Raw genomic sequence first — 19861 nt, forward strand, 5'->3', positions numbered from 1 at the left:
CGACTGGGCTCGCCTCCTACCTATGGCGGAGTTTGCGTACAACAACCGGGTCCATGCGTCCACTCAGCAGTCACCCTTCCTCCTGGATACCGGCCGTCATCCTCGTCTCGGGTTCGAACCTCATCAGCCACCGTCTCGGATGGAGTCCGCAAACGAGTTCGTAGACTGGATGAAATCCGCAGTCGACAAGGCTCAGTCCGCATTGGTCAAGGCTCAGGACGACATGAAGCGCTACTACGATCAGCGTCGGACTCCCGCTCCGGAGTACCAACCGGGTGACAAGGTCTGGCTGGACTCGTCGGACATCAACCTTGCCCAACCCTCCCGGAAACTCGGACACGCACGACTTGGTCCTTACAAGGTCGTCCGGAAGGTTGGCAAGGCAGCGTACCGGCTCCAGCTCCCTCCGGGCTTATCCCGTCTCCATCCCGTCTTCCCCATGGTCAAACTCTCTCCCTTCGTTCCGGACCCCATCCCGGGTAGACGCCCTGTCGCTCCGCCACCTCCGCAGCTCGTTGACGGAGAAGAGGAGCATGAGGTAGAAGAGGTCCGAAATAGCAGACGGTTTGGTCGGGTCCTGAAGTATCTGGTGCGCTGGCGAGGCTATGGTATCGAGCACGACTCCTGGGAGCCCGCGAGCAACCTCCAGCATGCTGCCCGGAAGGTCAAGGACTTCCATGATCGTCACCCGGACGCAGTACGCGTACTCTGGACGAGTCCGATGAATCCGACGACTGCTCTACCTCTCCGGATGACTCCTGCAGCACTGGACCAGTCCTGGGAGCGTTGGCGCAGTCGGAAGGCTCCGGGCTCCGCGCAGTCGTACTTCGACATCTTCTTGCAGCAATCCGGAGTTTCTGGGTTGGTGAATTCATGGCGCGGCAGGCAGGAATCTTCGCGTCGGGTCGCCGCAACCTTGAAGGGGGGGGTGATGTAAGGGGACACTCCTATTTTCTCCTATTCCCCTGTCCCTCTCCCTTCCTCCTTCGTTTCCTTTCTCCCTTCCTTCATCCCATGGACTATTATCTACATTCCCTTCATTCCCTTTCCTTCCCTCTCGCCCCCTTACCTTTCCGCTTCCCTTCCGTTCACTCCCTTCGCATCCGAGCCCCGTCCGGTGACTCCGAAGTCTTCCTGCGCTTCGGACTCGCCTTGGACTCACCTCGGACTCGCTCGGACTCACCTCGGACTCGCTCGGACACTTCGGACTCGCTCGGACTCGTAGATACACTTCGGGGCTCGTCCGGGCTACCTCTATCCTCCTTTTCCACTTCATTACTCCTTGTCCCCACTCCCCCAGGTCGCTGGCACGACTCCTGTACATTCCCCTTCCACTTCATTATCACATGCCCCCTCGTACCTTGTGATATTCGTTCGTACCTGTGGCTGGTGTACTGTACAGTTACCCTTCATTCCTCCCACGCTACTACAGTATATACTTCGCTTCCTAGCATGGAGAATCCTTATCCTGTTCTCTTTGGATTCTCCCTCTGCTAGGTGAGCAGCTCTCTCATGTATTGCAGTTAGTCTTATTCATCTCTTTGGATTCTCCCTCTGCTAGGCTTGCACTGTGCGGCTATCTTGAGGTTGCCCTTACAAATGCAGGATAACTGTACAGTACACCAGCCACAAGTCCGAGCGGATATCACAAGGTACAAGGAAACATGTGATAATGAAGTGGAGGGTAAATGCACAGGAGTCGTGCCAGCGACTTGGGGAAGTAAGGGCGAAGAGTAATGAAGTGGGGAAAGAGGATAGAGGTATCCCAGACGAGCCCCAAAGTGTATAGACGAATCCGAGCGAGTCTGAGCAAGTCTGTAAGGGGACACTTCTATTTTCTCTCCTTTCCTTCATCCCATGGACTCTTACCTACATTCCCTTTGTTCCCCTTTGTTCCTTTTTGCTCCCTTTCCTTTCCACTTCCTTTCCACCCACTCCTTTCGCATCCAAGCCGCGTCCGGTGACTCCGGAGTCTTCCTGCACTTCAGACACTTCGGACTCGCTTGGACTCGCTTGGACTCGTCTATACTCTTTGGGGCTCGTCCGGGTTACCTCTATCCTTTCCCCCCACTTCATTACTCTTCGCCCTTACTCCCCCAAGTCACTGGCACGACTCCTGTCCATTTACCCTCCACTTCATTATCACATGTTTCCTTGTACCTTGTGATATCCGCTCGGACTTGTGGCTGGTGTACTGTACAGTTATCCTGCATTCCTCTCACGCTACTACAGTATATACTTCGCTTCCTAGCATGGAGAATCCCTATCCTGTTCTCTTTGGATTCTCCCTCTGCTAGGTGAGCAGCCCTCTCATGTATTGTAGTTAGTCTTATTCATTATCTTTGGATTCTCCCTCTGCTAGGCCTGCGCTGTCGGCCATCTTGAGGTTGCCCTTACAGCAGGCAGTGTCTGTAAGCTAACGGCCTGGCGAGAGATAGCAGAATGCTGGGGTGCGGAAGATGCTTCTGGTATTAAGCGTGGTGATGTGGTGTTTCTTGAAAGTATGCCCCCCTCCGTTCAGAAGCAATTTCTTTAATTCATTACTTTTCCTAGACCTCAGCATATCCAAAGAGACTACCGCTTCCTCCTCAGCTTCAGCCACTCTCACTGCATCTCCAAATCTGAAGTCGCGTGTACAAATATGCTTCCGTACGATGCCTAGCAGCTCAGAAGACATGCAATACAGACCCGATCTTCGACTTGGATATAGCGACGCCACAGTTAGGAAGGTTGGGGCAGTGGTGACCTGGTTTGAGGGGATGGCAGGTTTGAATTGACATATTGCAGAGGCACTATCCACTACCTATGGACCCGCATTGTGTATAGCGACACAAAGCCTATTGCCTGGTCATTAGTACTTTGGCGCAGACAAAGACAAAAAGAATTGTCTGACGAGAGCGAGATTCGAACTCGCGCCCCGGAGGACCAGATCCTGATTCTGGCGCCTTAGACCACTCGGCCATCTCGCCACCGAACAACCCATTCGTAAGAGCCATCATCATCTTAATGCTCCATATTAGTAGGAACCCGCCTCCCGCCCATTGTTTCCTGCGTTCACAGACCTTACAGCTTCCCTTTTGAACGAGACACGAGTTTTTCCAGACCTTCCTTCTTCCTACCATCCATTTGGACACTCTTCCGAGTTTTGCTATCCACGAATACGTGTGTGTACCCCCCGACAGCACCCGGGCTCTCCGCTCCCTGTTTGAACACGCCGATTTCGTAGGTGACTGAGCGCTCCCCTAGCTTACTCACGCGCAAACCAAGATCCAGGACCTCAGGAAACGCAGCCGGAGCGAAGTACTGTCGTTGTAAATCGACCATAAGCCAAAATCCGTGCAATGCGATGATAATTGGTTGGATACGCGCCTGACAGAAGGAAGACACGACAAGGCCTATTTGCGGCGAGTGGGTCGGATCAAGGCCACAGTGCTCGATGAGGTACGTGTTCACGACGGAGTCGAAGAGGTGGTAGTAGATGGAGTTGTTCATATGAGAGTACTGATCATTGTCGCTCCTAGAAAGTCGGGATATCAGCAAATACCAAAAGATGGAGGAATTACGTGTTCCTTGGAGGCTGAAGGAAGAACCTACCATCGCGTCCGGTACTCGAGAAAATATGGATAATCAGTACGCGTTCGTTTCTTCAATTCAGCTGTAGAGTCTGACATGGTTGGCGTATTGTTCAGTAGGAGCCTCGGGCGGGAACAGCACGTAGCCGGCGCGTCTTCTGATCACGTGCTATCGCGGCGGTTATTATATACCAGCAGTAACTTGTGCGCGGCCTCCGTTCGTGGTACGCTTTTTGCAAATTGTCATCAACTAAGAACGGCGGAACGTCATGAGACTCAGAACTCGGCTGGGTGGGCCACTTCAACAATAATAGGGGATACTTGATAGGAGCTTTGCCTGTACGGCCAGACAACTCGTAGAACTTTGCCGCCAAGTGCCAATGTACCTGCTTCAACGTCTTGGTGGATCGAACCTGCCACCAACTCCACGGGCTGCGGTCTGCTCCAATGTTGTACCGACTTGGCCCCCAAGGCTCATACCGAGTCGATCATTGCATCAGCATCTTATAAAGTTCTCCGGAGGACACTAGCTTCCTTCCAGTGCATTGCCTCCAGACCTCCTTATTGTCTCCAGCACCACGATGTTGCTTCTGGCTTCTTTACTTTCCGCCTCGCTTGCATCCGCGCTATACTTGCGCCACGGCCAGGGCTTCTTAGTGCCCGGACGCATGGGCTCCATCGCCGACGAACTCCCGCCTTCGACTCCTCTCGAGGGTGTCCGTATTCACCCTAACTTCAATAATGCGAAATGTGTCACTGTTAGAGGTGGCGTCAAAGCCGAGGGTACGCCTGTCATCATGTAAGACTTGCTCAGTGTCCTCGATACCGACAAGTAAACTGTGGTACTATCCTAGTTTCGATTGCATCGGTAGTGCCTCCCAGAATTGGATAATAAATGACGCAGACACAAAAGTACAGTGGGCTGGGACTAATTGGTGCTTGACCGCTAGTAGAAGTGAGGTTTACTCTATCTAGTCGTTGGTGCTCTGCTCATCGTCCCGCAGATCCTGGCAACAATGTTCGGTCAAGAATAACTAAGTGTAGAGACGGTGCAATCGGTCAGGATTGGTATTATACAGCCGATTTGCGCGTCAACCTCGCCGGACGAGGTGAGTTTCTGTCGCCTTGGCTTGGTCATTTTCTGACTTCGTGTTAGGACAATGTCTTGATCTCATCAACGGTAACCTCGATAATGCCAATGCTGTACAAACGTACGAATGCAACCCCTTCGATACCAATCAAATTTGGAACACCTCCTAAATATGCGTCGGCAGTCCTTTGTTGGCGAGATACTTGCCCTCGACTTCGAACCTATCAACATGTTGTATTAGAATGCGGCGGTGATCATACATCTTAATTCACATAGCCAGCGTCTACAATGCATCGCAATCATCGTGCGATATAACTTGGGCTCAGCTCGAAATGGCCCAACCTCGAGCCCCCCAACCCCTGAGCGAACCCAGTGAGCTGGATCCGTAGTCTCCTCGCGCACCCATTGCGTCACTTGTTCATACAGTGCATAGGCGGAAGAGCGGATGCGAACGGTGCTTATACATGGCCTTGGCTGTAACGAGTGCAGTGCGTCCTTCAAATCGTACACTGCACATCATACACCCCCTACTCATATTTTTGAGATGGGTCAGCTGTACTCCGCAACCGTCCGTTTGGCTGTTAGGCGGGCATGACACACCGCAGCTCTTCTTTTGTGGAGTGATAGCCATGGTTGCACAGCGACGGCTGCTCAGGCGGATGCATATTGACCGAATTAGCATCCGCCCGTCGAGTCTCTGGGCATTTCTCTGAGCGGGCACTTCTAACCGTGAAGGACGCACTAGTAGGGGTGATCAACTCCTCTCTCAACGAACGGATATTTAAAACCTTAACATCGTCCCGCACCTTTTTAGTTCCTCGTCTCTTTACGTGTCCACCCAGCAGCAAATAACCGGCGACAATTACAATGTTAACTAAACTCTTCGTCGTGTTCTTTGCTGCTGTGGCGATGGCTTCTGCTATCGACATGGATGCCTTGATCGCTCGCCAGGCTACGACTACGACTACGACCACCTCGACCTCGACTACTTCTACTTCTACGTCAACTACGTCGACCGCTACCACAACCACCAGTGGCTCCACTACGACCAGTAGCACTACAACCACTACTTCTTCCTCAGTTGCGCCGACCACTTCACTCCCACCAAACGAGGCCGGTGTTCAGATCCACCCGAACTTCAGTAGCAACAAGTGTTTGGACGTGCGCGGAAACACACTCGCCAACGGTACTCCAGTGCAGATGTATGTTCCCTACATTTTCTATTCAAGCTTTACTCATTTACGTACGTACAGTTATGACTGCAACGGAACGGGCGCTCAGAAGTGGGCAATCTCCAGAGGGCAAACGCACGTAAGGCTTGCGGGCACGAACTTCTGCCTAGATGCTGGAAGCAGTAAGCCATGCGCCTCACGGTACTCTCTTGGTCTGACTTGCCTTTCATTAGGACCTGGAAACGGCGTTGGTATGAAGATATGGACGTGCTTCGACAACCTCCCTGCTCAAGAGTGGTACTACACCGGCGATAATCGCATTGCGCTCTTTAACAAAGGTACGAATCCCTAAACTCGAAAGCAACTTATCTAATATCTTCCAACAGGACTTTGCCTTGATCTCACGGATGGAAGCCTCACCAATAGTAGGCAGACACAGACTTGGAAGTGCACCGACTTCAACACTAACCAAATTTGGAACGTGTAAAAAGGCATTATCAGCCAAATTCCATATGTACCACTACGCACAGACCACCACTTTCTTACGTTCAATCATTCTGAAAAACCACCTAAATTAATAAAGTACCGGACCCAGTGGACAACTTAGACAACAATTTCCAATCAGTCTTTCGAGCCTTTGACACTGATCTGGGAAGTAGGCTTATGTTTGTACGCCACGTTTTAGGCAAACAAAGGACGCCGCCACACCGAACCGAAGTGACTTTTCGACGTCAACACACCTGTGTTATGCTTCCCACTCATTCAGTATTCTAACTTCTGCCTCTGTGACGGATCATTGGGGACGCCATCCACTACTTCAGGTTCCTCATGGAGTTCCACCACAATCCGGAAGCCTCTGGAAATAGACATCGATCCTATATACAGAGCGGTACCACACATACACCCCATCGTGCACCGTCGCCATCGCTTCGGAGAGAAGCAAACAGATCTGTGCCCCCGGAGCCTCCCACTGCTGAGAACCTTCATCACACGGGCCGTCAAACGTTCAACATTGACCCTGATGTACCGTACATTGAAGCTAATGCTGGCGAAATTGGGATAGCGCAGAGCCAGAGCCGTCAGAACGACACAGATGCAAACTCGAGAGGTCCAAGGGAAATGGTTGGGGGCATATTAGGTGGGATCAAGACAGCTATGGCATCGACAAGGGAGCGCGCTCGCACGAGCAGTGGACCCACGAACCCCACTACTAGGCCTAAAAGCCCCCCAACGCGTCGCGATCGGCCACCCGAGGTTGATATGCGACCGACAATGGAACCTACTACCACAGCCGTCCCAGAGAGTATCTATCAACCACCAGGGTATGATATCTCTGCATTTCAAAGGCTTGGTCCCGCAACGGTTCAGTTCGTTACATCTACCGGAGTCCCCCTTGGTCCCCCACAGCCAGTACCCTCGAGACAGTACTACTTTGGCTCGAGGCCAGACGATCTTCAACGTTCTGTACCCGCCGCCGCCTCGGATGATCGTGTTGGTGATGCGCACGGTGACGAGGACTCTACCGTCGTCAGTCATGACGAGAACCATACCCATACTACGCAGAATCAGTACTTCGTTCCCCCAACGATAGGAAGCCCTATTCTCGTGCAACCTCGTCCCGCATCTGACTACGCTAAAATGTCCTCCCCTGCTCCTGCACCCTCATTCATGTCTTTCCATGCACACATGCAACGCATCGGGGACTTCTTCAAGGCCGTCAATAGGCTGCCGTGGGTTTCTGAAGAACGGGTGACGGTAGATTATATCCCAAAGGATGCGAGGAAGAAGATTTCTGGTTATACCAGAAGGGATACATATGGTCCTGGGAGTAGCGAGGGCAGCAGTCGTGCGAGCAGCGATTTCAGCAATGTGTTTAAGAGACGAAAGACACTTTCGGCTCCTAGACCTTTGTTGTCGTGGTATGGTGGAACTGGGAGGAACTCGGAACGTCAGACAGTGGATTTGCTGTCGGGGTCGTCTAGTAGCCAGTCGCCTGAAATCGAACCCTTCCCGTACTCAGCACAGGCAACTAGCGCTGCCGATCAACAAGGAACACCATATACCAACACTGCTACACCTCTCCCGGGCGCTCCTCCATTTCCGCCTGAAACACCACAGCAACGTCAACCCCAGCAGCCGCAACCTGATCTCGCACGCTCTGTGGGCTCCCCCGAACCTGTTACTCCTTTCAACAACAACAGTCAGACGTACGTGAACGATCACGATGCTTTTGTTGACATGGTGGACTCGGAAGCCCGATTGGCCAGTAACACTCAGGAAGGGAGTGCTTGGCCACCGACTTATCCGCACGGTTATGTGTCATACCAACCTCCAATGGAGGGTGGGATGCAGAATGAAGCAATTCATTATATTCCGATGATGCAGACACAGAATGTGCCCGTCTCATATATGGTTAGTATGCAATCTAATGGGCGTTAAAACGACATTAAACGTTTGTTATGGGGGCTCGAGCTACATCTACGATTCCATACATCCCTCCACGATTTGCCCTCTTCTCGGATAATCCTATTTGCACCCAACCAGCCTTTTCACGACTATTTCACGACACGATCATTCACGAACAATTGGATACGCTACGTAGTGTCATTCGTTCTCATGATATACCTTGATATTGAAGTTGTATTTCTAGTCCATATTCCACATATGTACATTGGCACAATATAGAGAAGTAAGGATTCATATCTTACTTTAAGCTGATGGTCTATCAAATCGGTCCTGCTGACGCTTAAATAGTGTCTCCGAGAGTCAGGCAAACCCATGAAGGCGTGTTTCACGTTGTTCTCAAACTGATAATACCTATGCTTCATGTGACATGACGCTGAGTCGCCGCTAAAGTGCGTAATTTTACTTCCTACTACAATATCGAATAATATCATTCATACTACTGACGCCCATAATGTCCATAAGCCCCGGGTCGGGAGCTGGTCTTTCGGCATCCGTTTGTAACTGAAGGCCGACAACTTTACTTCGGCGCCAGTGGTTTCCAGTGACCGTCACTCCACCGCGGAATGCTGGACTGTTTTTGCTTCCTATGTCTAGATTGTCGCGATGTGAGCTTCACTTGGTTTTCCAATATATCCTAATTTGACCCACTTGTCCCACATATCAGCGCCTCTTCAAGCTTCAGCAGTCATATTCGGCCTGCCTCGTTCCCGGATCGCACTATGCATCTTCCGTGTGGCGCAAATAGGTTCTCTGACATTCCGAGCCGAGGGCTCTTGAGGTTCCATTGTTTCTTTCTCCAGGTCTACACGGTCCGTTCCTCGGATTGTTCGAAGAGTATATCGCCCCTTGCAGAAGACAACGGAAACACTTCGTAGCGCTTGCATAAAAGCTGAAGCTGACAACATGGCGAAGTCATTCCTTCTCACCTTTCCAAATAGCTGAGTCACCCTCGATCCAACCGGCTGGCACAATCCATGGAGAAGTAGTGCGTGTGTGACTGAAACACTACCTCACGGATGTATTGACGCTTCTTCCCAGCTGAACGCCTCGCGGATTTCCATATCACGAGTCATCTCCACATAGCAAATATATGATTACACGCTGTCTCTTGATGGGTACAGAGTACATCACCTCACCGTTCGCAGTATTCGTAGTAAGAGGGCGAAGCCGAACACTGGCAGCCTGCCCCTCGGACCCTTGAATTCCAGGACGTTTTACTATATTGCTCCTCCACTGCGCCTATTGACCACAGGCCAGAGGTCACATCTGTTTGATCCTGTCACTTAACACATACAGCGTGGCTGCACTGTGGTCCATACATACATTTAACCCCCCTGCTATCTTCTGCAAATCCCATTCATGGGTTACTTTTCAACCCTGCCTGACTACCTGCTTAACCTCGACGTATTCCACCTCGTTCCCTATATGACTTCTCAAGCTGGCTCCATGCAGGAGAAGGGAATTTCAACCCAAACCAGGCCGACGCATGCTGGACACAATCATAAACCTTCCTCACTGGCGTCGTCAAGGACCCAAATTAATCATAGAGAGAACGCTATCGATAGCGGTATCGTCCTTGGCTTTGCCCGCTATGGTCATCCAGATGGTCCAATATATCTTCCTACGGATCGTGGTATGTACCAAGATGCTTTCTTTTGACATATTCAGCGGTATTCAAATTGCGGATAGACTACTTTAACCGTTTAGTACCAATTTCAAAGGACGCCTGGAGCAAGTACTCTCCGACATGGGAAGGTTTTCGGGAGTTCTGGGATCTCCTTGAAAGTGGGGGATTTGACCAGGACGGCCAGCAAGGACAACAAGCACAACAAGCACAGCCCCAGCAACCTCAGCAACTTACGAAGCTCACACTTGCCAACCCTCCGTCCGACCTCATAGCAAGCTTCAATACAGACCTAAAGCCTGACCCAGACGTGCAGAGGACAGAACAGGTAAGTCTCATGGGCGTAGCCATGTATTGCATGAACGACATAGTAATGTTGTTGGTCAGATTGAAGTTAGAAACCTCGCAGTTGTTGTCTGTGCACCGAGCCTGACTACCGCAGTCGCCCAAGATCTCGAGAGGTTCGATACTACAACATATTTCTTCAAAGTTCGATCTGCTGACAACATCTGAAGTAATGGATACGAGGTTGACCCCCTTGCTCTCATGCCCTTCAGAGCCAAGCCAGTTCCATTTGAGCATAGGGATAAAACTATGATCAGTAAGTCACTCCCTTTATTCGTCATGTATTCGATCACAACGCATGTGAACGTAGTTCAACTCGGATTTCCACGGCGCCCTCTAGGACTATGGCTACTACAAGAAGGGCCCATTGACCAGTGCCCAGAAAAGAATGTAGTAGTAATAGACAACAATTATCGAAGTAAGCCATCCTACCTATACACGAGTATAAACCAACCCCGCGTCGATCCAGAGGGCCACATCCGCATGGACTCGCTGTTGCTCCATATCAAGGAGGTAGACGGTATACCGACGATCCTGTCCTTCGCACACTCCGGGGACGTGGCAGAAAGCATGAAGATGACAATTGAGAACAATTACTGGAAACCTCGATTCCAAGACCAGTCAGAGGGCCGTGATATTTCCCAACGCCTTCCATTGCCGTTCTTCTGGTACGCAGTGCGGCGCTGGGATGAGGTCTCTGAAGCGGTTGATACGTTCATCGGGAGCATGGTACGTTGGATTGGACTATGCGCCATAACTAATAACGCGTCATGTTTCACAGGAAACAGTATTTAAATCACAGACCGCGCAACGGTTGCACGTCCTCCGCGCCCACATTCTTCACAGCGAAGGCCTTCTGATGAGGTTCGGAGAAATTCTCGCTGCAATCAAGACCAATACCAAGGACGCCATCGTCATGGCAGAGTGCGAGAAGCTCCTCAAGGAATGTCAACGTTTCGAATTTCAGAGGAAGATGCACGAAGAACGAGCAAAACATATTATTGATATAGTACGCCCTCTCTGAATATCGAGAACTCAACTGATTGGAAACGTAGATGTATAGTCACTCTGCTGATAGAGCAGCGGAAGCTTCAGTTCGTGATAGCAGAGATATGATGCAAGTCTCGTGAGCCCTCCTTGATATTCAACCCCAGAAGCCGAAACATGATACTTCACTCCTAGTCGCCTTACAATGTTATTTCTACCTGCGTCGGTAATGGCCGTACGTGTTCAGTGCTTTTTAAGTTCATTTGACTGTTTAAACGGCCTTTCATTGTATAGGGGATATTTGGCATAAACTCAGCTGTCTTCGACGCACAAACTAGCTTAATCGTCTATTTGATCCTTACTATCCCTCTTACCTTGGTAATCATCTGGGTCTTCGTGGCGATCCAGGTGGAAAACTACTTCAAGAATTTCCCTCGAGGCGCTTGGTATTATCGGGCTTTCTGGCCTTTTTATGTGTTCGGGCATAATGTTCGTGCTGTTGACGCGACGCCTGTTTGAGCGTAAATATTCCATTGGCTTTCCACTACACTACTTCAGATTGACTAACGTTGCAGACTAGTCTTGGCTACTGTGGGACTCTGATCTTGCGCGTTCTTTCGTTTAGCTCACCGTGTATTTAAACGTTGATTACTGTAGCCGTCGCAGAGCGACGCTCCTGCTTGCGTTTCATATATTTACTACCTTTAGGACTGTTCTCTGTAGTTAGTTTCGTACAAATGATCCTATTATTTGCTAGGGGAGGCGTGAACCGATTTAGCGTGAACCTGTTTACATAAATGCACGTAGGTCACCACTCCATTATCAACCATTTCCGGTGCTCACCATATATGTATTGGTGCAGGTACCAAATCCAGTGATGACCCTGTGGTGGTCTTGAATGAGTATATTCGTGTGTTTGGTACATCATATACCTTGATATTAGTTTCTTGTAGCTGGCTCTTCTGGCTCCACTGTCCAATCAAGAACGCTAACGCCGCTTGAACTCCCTAATCCAATTCTGCCTCGTGATGTGCTTGCATGGAGTGGAATAGGTCCTCTGCCATTTGATGACCTTCTCGAGCTCCCTGGGTCTAGAGAACCCTTCCTTACTCCTCCGAGCTCCCCAGTCGGTAGTATTCAACTTGAGTATTGTATCATGCAGAATATGAGGGGTTTAGCGGCTGTTATAGTCTCTAACGTGGTGAAGGGGGTGCATTTCTCTTTTGTGCTTCTCTTTCACCTTCAATCTCAGTGGGTTATCCTGAATCCAACCTGGAGGCACAAACCTTGTACAAAAGGTGCGTGGCAGGATGACCCACTTCCTCAATTTCCCCACAGGCGCTCGGTACTGGCGTATACCTTGGTCGCCTTACATATTCAGACGAGGTGTTCGCATCGCTGACTCCATTCTTGTATGAGGACTGACAACTGTATACCTGACCTTTAACTTCCGTGAATATTGTCCTATACTATTGTTGAGCATGGCAGCCCTCTTCACTAGGGGCTAGGGGGCTTCAGGGGACATAGTTGTTTGGCAAGATCAGCGTAGACCAACAATGTATGTTTTCAATCTCATCGATGTCTTCTCTTATTCCGAAGTCATCCTGCCGGACCCTTCAGGCCATGCACTCAATATCCTTCAACCTCGCGTCGATCACCCCGGAGACGCGAGTGGGCGAGCTGACTCTCATCCGTCCTGGAGGACAAACTATCACAATCCCTACCCCAGGCTTGATCACCTCAACGTCTCGAGGCGTTGTTCCGCATCTATCTCGGGATCACTGTCAGTCGACGGAAGCGATTCGATGGGCTAATATTCCATTTGAGACATTGTAAGTCGGCCGTTTATTGTATCGGTAAGCCGAAAGCATCTTTACCTCTTTAGCCGTTTCATCACAGCCTAGAACAATCTCCCCCGATTCCGACATATCAAACAGGCCCTCATCCACTGCATAAATTTTTGGGCTATGACCCGTCACGAAATCTGCTTTCTATGTCTATCAGAGACCCACACGACGGACGCGAAATGCCACCCAACGGTCAAAACCACATCTCTGCGTACTGTGTAAGGGGTGTGCGGAAAGTGAGTTACAGAAAAAGTCTTGAACCAATGTGCCCGATTCTGAGTGGCAGGTCACATCCAGCGACTGGCGATCTCATGTAGAAAAATGCAAGCCTGACGTCGTATTCGCAATGTCTGATATCCCCTTCACACCTCCCCCGTATTCCCAAAAACGAACGACGAAAAGCCTCGAGCGGTCTGCTGCGTGGCTCGTTGATATCCTTCGACCCTCGGATAACGGCGTACACGAGGGAGAAGAACATGTCGCTCAACCGAATGTAATTGTCCACATGGCTGGAGGTGCAAGCATTCCCGCACGCAAGGCCTTCGCGGAAACATTGGCAGAAGCCCTATACGCTAAAGAAGCCGAGCTACTCAAGCCCTTGAAGCATTTGAATGACGGCATACTCGGATATGTCTTCGATCTCGTACCCCTACGTCTCTCACTGAAGACCGAAAACACGATTAGCGACGTGGTTGGAGATGATGATCTTGATCAAGGCAATACTACACGACCCATCCGAGCACAAATTGCGGATTTCATTCCATTACTTAAAGCCTCGTTGGCTCCTCTTCCGGAGAGTAAAGTGCGATTGGTCAACTCCACCAGCTGCCCCCACGAGGTTCTGCAATTCATACGTGACATTGGGGTAGACCTCTTTGACGCCCATTGGGCACAAAGAGCTGCCGATATCGGTGTTGCGTTGGATTTCAAATTCCCTTTTGGCGAGGAAAGTTTAGATACCTTGCAGCAGGCGCATGGGAAACGCGATATCGGACACAACCTGTACGACACACGTTATGCACTTGACTTTTCGAGGTTGGCTTCGTGTTTCCTCGATGGTGCTAGTGCTACGGACCTTGCAACGGCCTGCCCGTGTGCCGCATGCTCGCCTTCAGCCCCTACCTCCCACATATCACACAGTTTACTTGATTCGTTCGCCAAAGTCGAGGGTTCCAGAATTCTTCCGCCGTATACCCGTGCCTATCTACACCACCTACTGCACACCCATGAGATGTCATCACATACTTTGCTCGTGATGCACAACATCACCGTTCTAGATGCCTTCTTTGCCGGTATACGCTCTGTTCTTAGCCAAGAGAACGGGAAGGAAAGATTTGTTACGGAGGTGGCAAGGTTCGAGAAGGAGTATGATGAAAAGTTAACAGTTTTCGATCAAGCCCGCGTGCTTTGGGCAGAGGTCGAGAGAGCGAGGGGCAAAGGTCGGCTGGCGAGGGAGAAAGCGAAGCAGAACGAAACGACTTTGGGCACCGCTGTGGAATTGGAGTAAATGTATCAAATCAATGTATGGATCTATGTGCTGGGTGTTGGTTTTGACGGGCTTCCATTGGGCAATGAGCTATTTATCTTCGACTTTTCTCTTTCGAGGGGCCGCCTCAATTCACCTCTGAGCCTTCGAGAAGGTTAGCAATGACTCTACTTGGAGAGCGGTTAGCTTACTCGGCAAGTATCCCGCCCGTCACGGCAACCATGATCAAAGTAAAGACTACGATACCAGCTCTAGAGACCGTAGACACGCCCTCAAGCTGCGTTCTCTCCGCCTGTGCTGCACGCTGCTTCTCCATGTGTGCTTGCTGCTGAGCATGCGTCTGCGGTCGTTGCCCCGGCCGTGTATAATGACCTCCGTGTGATTGCGGGTGAGAATGGCCAGCAGGAGAATGTTGTCGCGGAGATGTCCAGCCTGGCGGCGGTGATCGGTGCTGATGTGATGAATTCGGTCTTGAAGAGAACTCCCAAGCATAGTGGACGGTATTCCTTCGCTTGACCTGCCATTCTGAGTAGGTATATGCACGAGAAGGTTTCGGGGCCGTTGGTTGTGCAGCCGCAGCTGCAGCCGCGCGTGCTTGTTGCAATTTACGATCATATGCACGCCTGTAATGCATACAAAGGCCTGTCATATCCACCAAATTGTGACCATTGTATGCGCCTTACCGTTGACGATCGTCACTCAGTACGGAGTACGCCTCTGATGCTGCTCGAAATACAGCTTCTGACCCAGGGCCTTTCGCGACATCTGGGTGGTGCTCCTTGCTAAGCTTCGAGCGGCACACTGTAAGCACACTCCGATAGCCCAACGCTAAACTGGAGACAAACTCTGTAAAAGTTGGACTATTTATCATTCTAAGCAGCGGAAGGGGGCGTTGTGAAAGGATCGAGCATGAATACCTTGATTTGTGCCCTGCTAGCTTCCGGTGGTACACCGAGGGTCTCGTAGTGGCTCTCCGCTCTTGATGTTATAGATAGCGTCCGTTTGGAGCAGTCATATCTACTAGAAAGGAACGAGAAGGTCTGGCGGATGCATTTTGAGGTCGTAGCGAACTGCAGAAATGACATTCACGAAGGAGAGGTCACCTTCCTTTGGCTTAGGCGCCAAAGATCAACAAGTTCAAATTCCCACGGCCATTTGCACAACGAAGTGGACTGGTGCTACACCTTCCTTCACCAGCGCGCCGAGGAACTATCACAGCCAGTCTTGCGTGCAAGCTCACTCTATTCAAGCTGAAATACCAGCATCAATTATTACCTGCCAGGTACAGCTCTGATGCAACAGTGTATAGATGTCTCTGAAACCTTTTTCTAGCTTCAAATGTCAGAACTAGGAACGAGATTGTGCGAGCCATCGTGGCCTACTGAAAGACGTTGCGGAACCTCATCGTCGTATCCGAAAGAACTCATGCGATGGCCCCTCTACTAAGCCGTAACCTTGGGTTTATTGAATTTTAGCCCGATCTCCAAGTTAAGCCGCGATATAGACATGAACCTCGGTGTCCAGTTCACCACCTCCTTCACAATCTTGCACAACCTTTAATTCTATTACGACAAGCGCTGTGCCGAAATCGAAGACATAATTAGCTATCTAGTCTGCTTAACTGAAGAATGCACAAGGCCCCCGCAAATAGGTGAATAGTCGAAGGGATACTTACGCGTATTGGCTCAGATAAATGCCGGGGCCGGATATCCTGGCGCAACAACGTCCGGTGCTGTTCCTCAACGTCTGATAGAATCAAATTTGGGAGGATTAGACGCGTTGGGCCTGGCGGCGCTGCCGAGCAACCCTACTAGTCCAACTCAAGGCAGGGCTAATGTAGGTATCAGAATCAGATTCTGACATTTTCTGCTCCCGCAGGCACACACATCGTACTGCTCAAGTCTTATGATTAATCATGCAGTACCGGCGGTCAGTTTAAATACGAGGGCGAGGACGAGGGAACAGCAAGCACTTGACTTCTACGCCTGCGCAGCTCCTGCGAACATGGTTGTCACAAAATGGGTGCTATCGATGCTTCTTGGTCTTATACAACCGGCGTTAACAACCGCGTCTGCCTCGTCGCGCGTGCACACAGGGCCTCTTCCGTCCTTATCCTCTCCCCTTGGACCCGTCGTCAACCTAGGCTATGCAGCATTTGCCGGGAACGATACGTCTCCCGAGGGAGAAGTTCATACATCGGTGACGTTTTACGGGGGTATACCGTTTGCTCAGCCTCCCGTGGGGGACCTTCGATTCAGAGCTCCGAAGCGACTGGACGAAACGATTAGGGACCCAGCTCGTGTTCGGATATCAGATGCAAGGAATTGGGGCGCACCTTGCATCCAGCAGACCGCGCAGGTGGGCATAGGATCCGAAGGTGAACAGATTCGACATTGCAATTACTCCTGATTCACTCACGCGACCTGTGTATATAGACTGTTTGACGTTGAACGTGTGGAAGCCCTCGAATGCATCCGAGGCAAGCAGACTTCCCGTACTTGTATATTTCCACGTGCGTCCGCCTTGTCGCGTATTCTTGTGCCCGCGACTGAATACAACCCAAGGGGGGAGGTTATTTTGCGGACGTGAGTCGGCCATTTTGCTGGTATCACGATGGGTGACTACATGTAGCTGCCGCATCGCATTCAGTCGCCATTTGGGTTCCCTTTCTACCACTGGGTGGCCCAAAACCAGGGTTTCATTGCCGTATCCGTCACATACCGCCTCAACCTCCTTGGATTCCTTGGCGGGGCTGCCGTCGCTGCCGATGGTGACATGAACGCAGGGTTCCACGACCAACGCGCTGCCTTGGAGTGGGTCCAGAGGAATATACACCGGTAGGCATCTATGGTTTCTCATATAGAACAACTTGTCTAATGCCCTGCAACCGATATGTAGCTTCGGAGGGGACCCTGACGAAGTGACGATTGCTGGCGAAAGTGCTGGTGGCGGCAGCGTACTTGCACAGATGATGGCATACGGCGGTAAGCGCTTCTCTCAACTGAGAATTCACTTTATAATCTAAGTCTCTGAGCAACTAGGGTCCAAACCGATTCATTTCAAACGAGGTATCGTGCAATCGGGAGCCTTTGGATTGTTTCCCACTACGGAGCAAGCAGAAACAACATTCAGTAAGCCCGCCTTCCCCGGTCTCCTACAGGAGGACCTTGCATTAATTTCCATTTACTCATCCTAGAGAATGTTGCCTCTATAGTAGGCTGTACTGGGTCAAATGCCAAGATTATGAAGTGCCTTCGCAATGCATCCGTAGGTGAGTAGTAAACGTAAACCGCTCATCTACAGTTTGTCTCTGGAGTTAACGTGCCGCCTCAGGTGCACTTGCCAGCGCCATCAACAAGGGGTCCTATCCCCCGTTGATAGAAGGTCCCGGCGGCTTTTTGCCCGGCTTACCGACCCACCTTCTCCATTCTGGGAAGTTCAAGAAGGTGGACTTCATGGGCGGGCATACAACAGATGATGTGCGTGTTTTGATCGCCGCTGCGCCTGAGGCGTTTCAGTCGGAGGAGGATATAAGGAGGATCCTCTTCCCGCACCTTGTGAGTGGAACATTTGTGGATCACTACGCTTACGAGTATGTAGTTGAATTGGGGGTTATGTACTAATTTCTTTCGACATCTAGACAGCGGGACTATTGGACAAGGCGTTCAAGTTATATCCACCACCTGGTACGCCTGGGAGCCCATACGCGAATGAATACGAACGCGGCGCACAGATGTTCCAAGATAGCACTCTAGGGTGCTTGTACGTACTATTTTCTTCAGACCCTACTCCTACTGTAATACGCATGATCTGACTTTGCGATCCCTCTTCCACAGTGATATTCTTGCTGCCCGGAAACTGGCCAGTCGAGGCGAAGACGATGTCTTCTCATTTAGGTCAGTATATGCTTCGGTTCTCAGCCCGCTTATAACGCGACCTGATTTGTCCTCGTGTCCTCGAACTATAGATGGAACTCCCCACACATGGTCTGGTGGGAGCGCAAGCCATATCAAGGCTCCATGCATACGTCTGACCTGTATTACCTGTTCCACGGTCAGTCAGACCAAGCCTTGTTATCATATGTTAAGCTGAGGCCAAACCTGCTTTCGAAATCTATCAGGTACTGTGTAAGTCGCAGTCACTCGCTAACGATTTCGATCTCTTGAATGTGTTGCTGACATACGTGTGGGTCATGATCAGGCGGCTACCCAATGCCCTAGATTCTTTCAGGGCATTAAACGAGGTACGTGGTCCGATCCTGTTCATTGAGACGCTATCTCTCAGCCAACGTACATAGAGTGAGACCCGACTATCCAGAGAAGCGATTGGATATTGGACATCCTTCATAATTTCGGGCAACCCCTCTTCAGAGAATGAGCCTTCCCGGCCTACTTGGGAACCATTCGCCTCCACGTCCGCGTCGAATTCATCATCATCATCAAACACTACGACTACCGCTCATAGGCGGATTGTTATAGAAAGGGGGGGTGAGGATGTGATAAATACGAATACATTCGTAGAGTCAGTGCCGCAGGAGGAGATCGAGCGATGCGACTTTTGGATGAGTGCGGAAGTGACGGCAGAAACGAGGACGTAATGTTTCGTTGGTAACAAACAGAAGTAAGAAGGAAGTGAGAGGGGTTAGGCTAAGGTTAAGAGACGTAGCGATTGCCCTGAAGTTCAATATTGGGGGGGAACGTGTTGTAAATGTTCATGTTCGGGAATAGATTGAGAAGAACTTCGACAGTTGGTTAACACAAGGTACTCATAGCATAATAATACCTAACAATGGCTCAGAGCCTCGGGGTTGGGAGCCGCGACATGATCTGATTGATTACAATGGTGCTTACAACCTGAGAAGAAAGGTCCCTTCCTGCGTCGGAAGGCACCTACATGACGTATGTTACACTTACGGCAAGATGAAGGGCTTGTAAGGCGCTTGACCAACGTAAGTGTCGGTGATGTGCAACGCCGACGGTGGTGGGAGGGTATGTTGAACAGACGCATGCTCGTCCGGGGTTGCAGAAATTCGACTGCGATGCACCCAGGATGCAAGCATCAGAAGCTAAGAGTTGCACTGAGTAGAGAGAAAATGGGCTGGGTTGATGGGTATCATGGCGAAGGGTTGACAGAAGGTATTTGGAAATAGCTTATCAGGTCAGAATACGATGCACAGTGGATGTTGTCGTGTGCCTCGAGGCGTTCCTTATCCCTAAATACATCCCCTGGTCAGTGCAGGCGCCAGGGAGTAACATCACCGCACGTCAAGGTT

At 50.6% G+C, this 19861-nt stretch overlaps 8 protein-coding genes and 1 non-coding gene across 9 annotated transcripts; 6 read left to right on the plus strand and 3 right to left on the minus strand.

The window, feature by feature from the left end:
* Positions 1 to 2889: 2889 nt before the first annotated feature.
* PC9H_000409 lies at positions 2890 to 2969 on the minus strand. The gene has a single exon. It is a non-coding gene; the product is annotated as a tRNA-Leu (tRNA).
* Positions 2970 to 3063: 94 nt separating this feature from the next.
* PC9H_000410 (uncharacterized protein) lies at positions 3064 to 3671 on the minus strand (the record flags this gene model as incomplete). The annotated part of the gene is made up of 2 exons (XM_036770066.1): positions 3064 to 3517; positions 3595 to 3671. The coding sequence occupies 2 exons, from the start codon at positions 3669 to 3671 to the stop codon at positions 3064 to 3066; spliced, it is 531 nt and encodes a 176-aa protein (XP_036635911.1).
* Positions 3672 to 4153: 482 nt separating this feature from the next.
* PC9H_000411 (uncharacterized protein) lies at positions 4154 to 4832 on the plus strand (the record flags this gene model as incomplete). The annotated part of the gene is made up of 4 exons (XM_036770067.1): positions 4154 to 4371; positions 4427 to 4527; positions 4577 to 4681; positions 4729 to 4832. 4 exons carry the CDS (start codon positions 4154 to 4156, stop codon positions 4830 to 4832), a joined length of 528 nt encoding a protein of 175 aa, XP_036635912.1.
* A 697-nt stretch (positions 4833 to 5529) lies between these two features.
* On the plus strand, positions 5530 to 6321 carry PC9H_000412 (uncharacterized protein; the record flags this gene model as incomplete). The annotated part of the gene is made up of 4 exons (XM_036770068.1): positions 5530 to 5864; positions 5916 to 6016; positions 6068 to 6172; positions 6221 to 6321. The coding sequence occupies 4 exons, from the start codon at positions 5530 to 5532 to the stop codon at positions 6319 to 6321; spliced, it is 642 nt and encodes a 213-aa protein (XP_036635913.1).
* Positions 6322 to 6662: 341 nt separating this feature from the next.
* PC9H_000413 (uncharacterized protein) lies at positions 6663 to 8273 on the plus strand (the record flags this gene model as incomplete). The annotated part of the gene is made up of 1 exon (XM_036770069.1): positions 6663 to 8273. One exon carries the CDS (start codon positions 6663 to 6665, stop codon positions 8271 to 8273), a length of 1611 nt encoding a protein of 536 aa, XP_036635914.1.
* A 1386-nt stretch (positions 8274 to 9659) lies between these two features.
* PC9H_000414 (uncharacterized protein) lies at positions 9660 to 11775 on the plus strand (the record flags this gene model as incomplete). The annotated part of the gene is made up of 9 exons (XM_036770070.1): positions 9660 to 9933; positions 9990 to 10252; positions 10312 to 10385; positions 10440 to 10525; positions 10580 to 10998; positions 11051 to 11278; positions 11325 to 11395; positions 11452 to 11491; positions 11551 to 11775. The coding sequence occupies 9 exons, from the start codon at positions 9660 to 9662 to the stop codon at positions 11773 to 11775; spliced, it is 1680 nt and encodes a 559-aa protein (XP_036635915.1).
* Positions 11776 to 13449: 1674 nt separating this feature from the next.
* PC9H_000415 (uncharacterized protein) lies at positions 13450 to 14610 on the plus strand (the record flags this gene model as incomplete). Its single annotated transcript, XM_036770071.1, has 1 exon — positions 13450 to 14610. The coding sequence occupies one exon, from the start codon at positions 13450 to 13452 to the stop codon at positions 14608 to 14610; it is 1161 nt and encodes a 386-aa protein (XP_036635916.1).
* Positions 14611 to 14633: 23 nt separating this feature from the next.
* Positions 14634 to 15674, minus strand: PC9H_000416 (uncharacterized protein; the record flags this gene model as incomplete). The annotated part of the gene is made up of 4 exons (XM_036770072.1): positions 14634 to 14733; positions 14781 to 15212; positions 15273 to 15376; positions 15507 to 15674. The coding sequence occupies 4 exons, from the start codon at positions 15672 to 15674 to the stop codon at positions 14634 to 14636; spliced, it is 804 nt and encodes a 267-aa protein (XP_036635917.1).
* A 919-nt stretch (positions 15675 to 16593) lies between these two features.
* Positions 16594 to 18891, plus strand: PC9H_000417 (uncharacterized protein; the record flags this gene model as incomplete). The annotated part of the gene is made up of 13 exons (XM_036770073.1): positions 16594 to 16966; positions 17025 to 17101; positions 17154 to 17174; positions 17221 to 17426; positions 17488 to 17573; positions 17631 to 17720; positions 17786 to 17860; positions 17923 to 18146; positions 18230 to 18351; positions 18426 to 18485; positions 18557 to 18716; positions 18790 to 18832; positions 18887 to 18891. The coding sequence occupies 13 exons, from the start codon at positions 16594 to 16596 to the stop codon at positions 18889 to 18891; spliced, it is 1542 nt and encodes a 513-aa protein (XP_036635918.1).
* Between the last annotated feature and the right edge of the window lie 970 nt (positions 18892 to 19861).

Source organism: Pleurotus ostreatus (genome assembly GCF_014466165.1).
Source record: "Pleurotus ostreatus strain PC9 chromosome Unknown scaffold_1, whole genome shotgun sequence".
In the NCBI taxonomy this organism is placed as follows: domain Eukaryota; kingdom Fungi; phylum Basidiomycota; class Agaricomycetes; order Agaricales; family Pleurotaceae; genus Pleurotus; species Pleurotus ostreatus.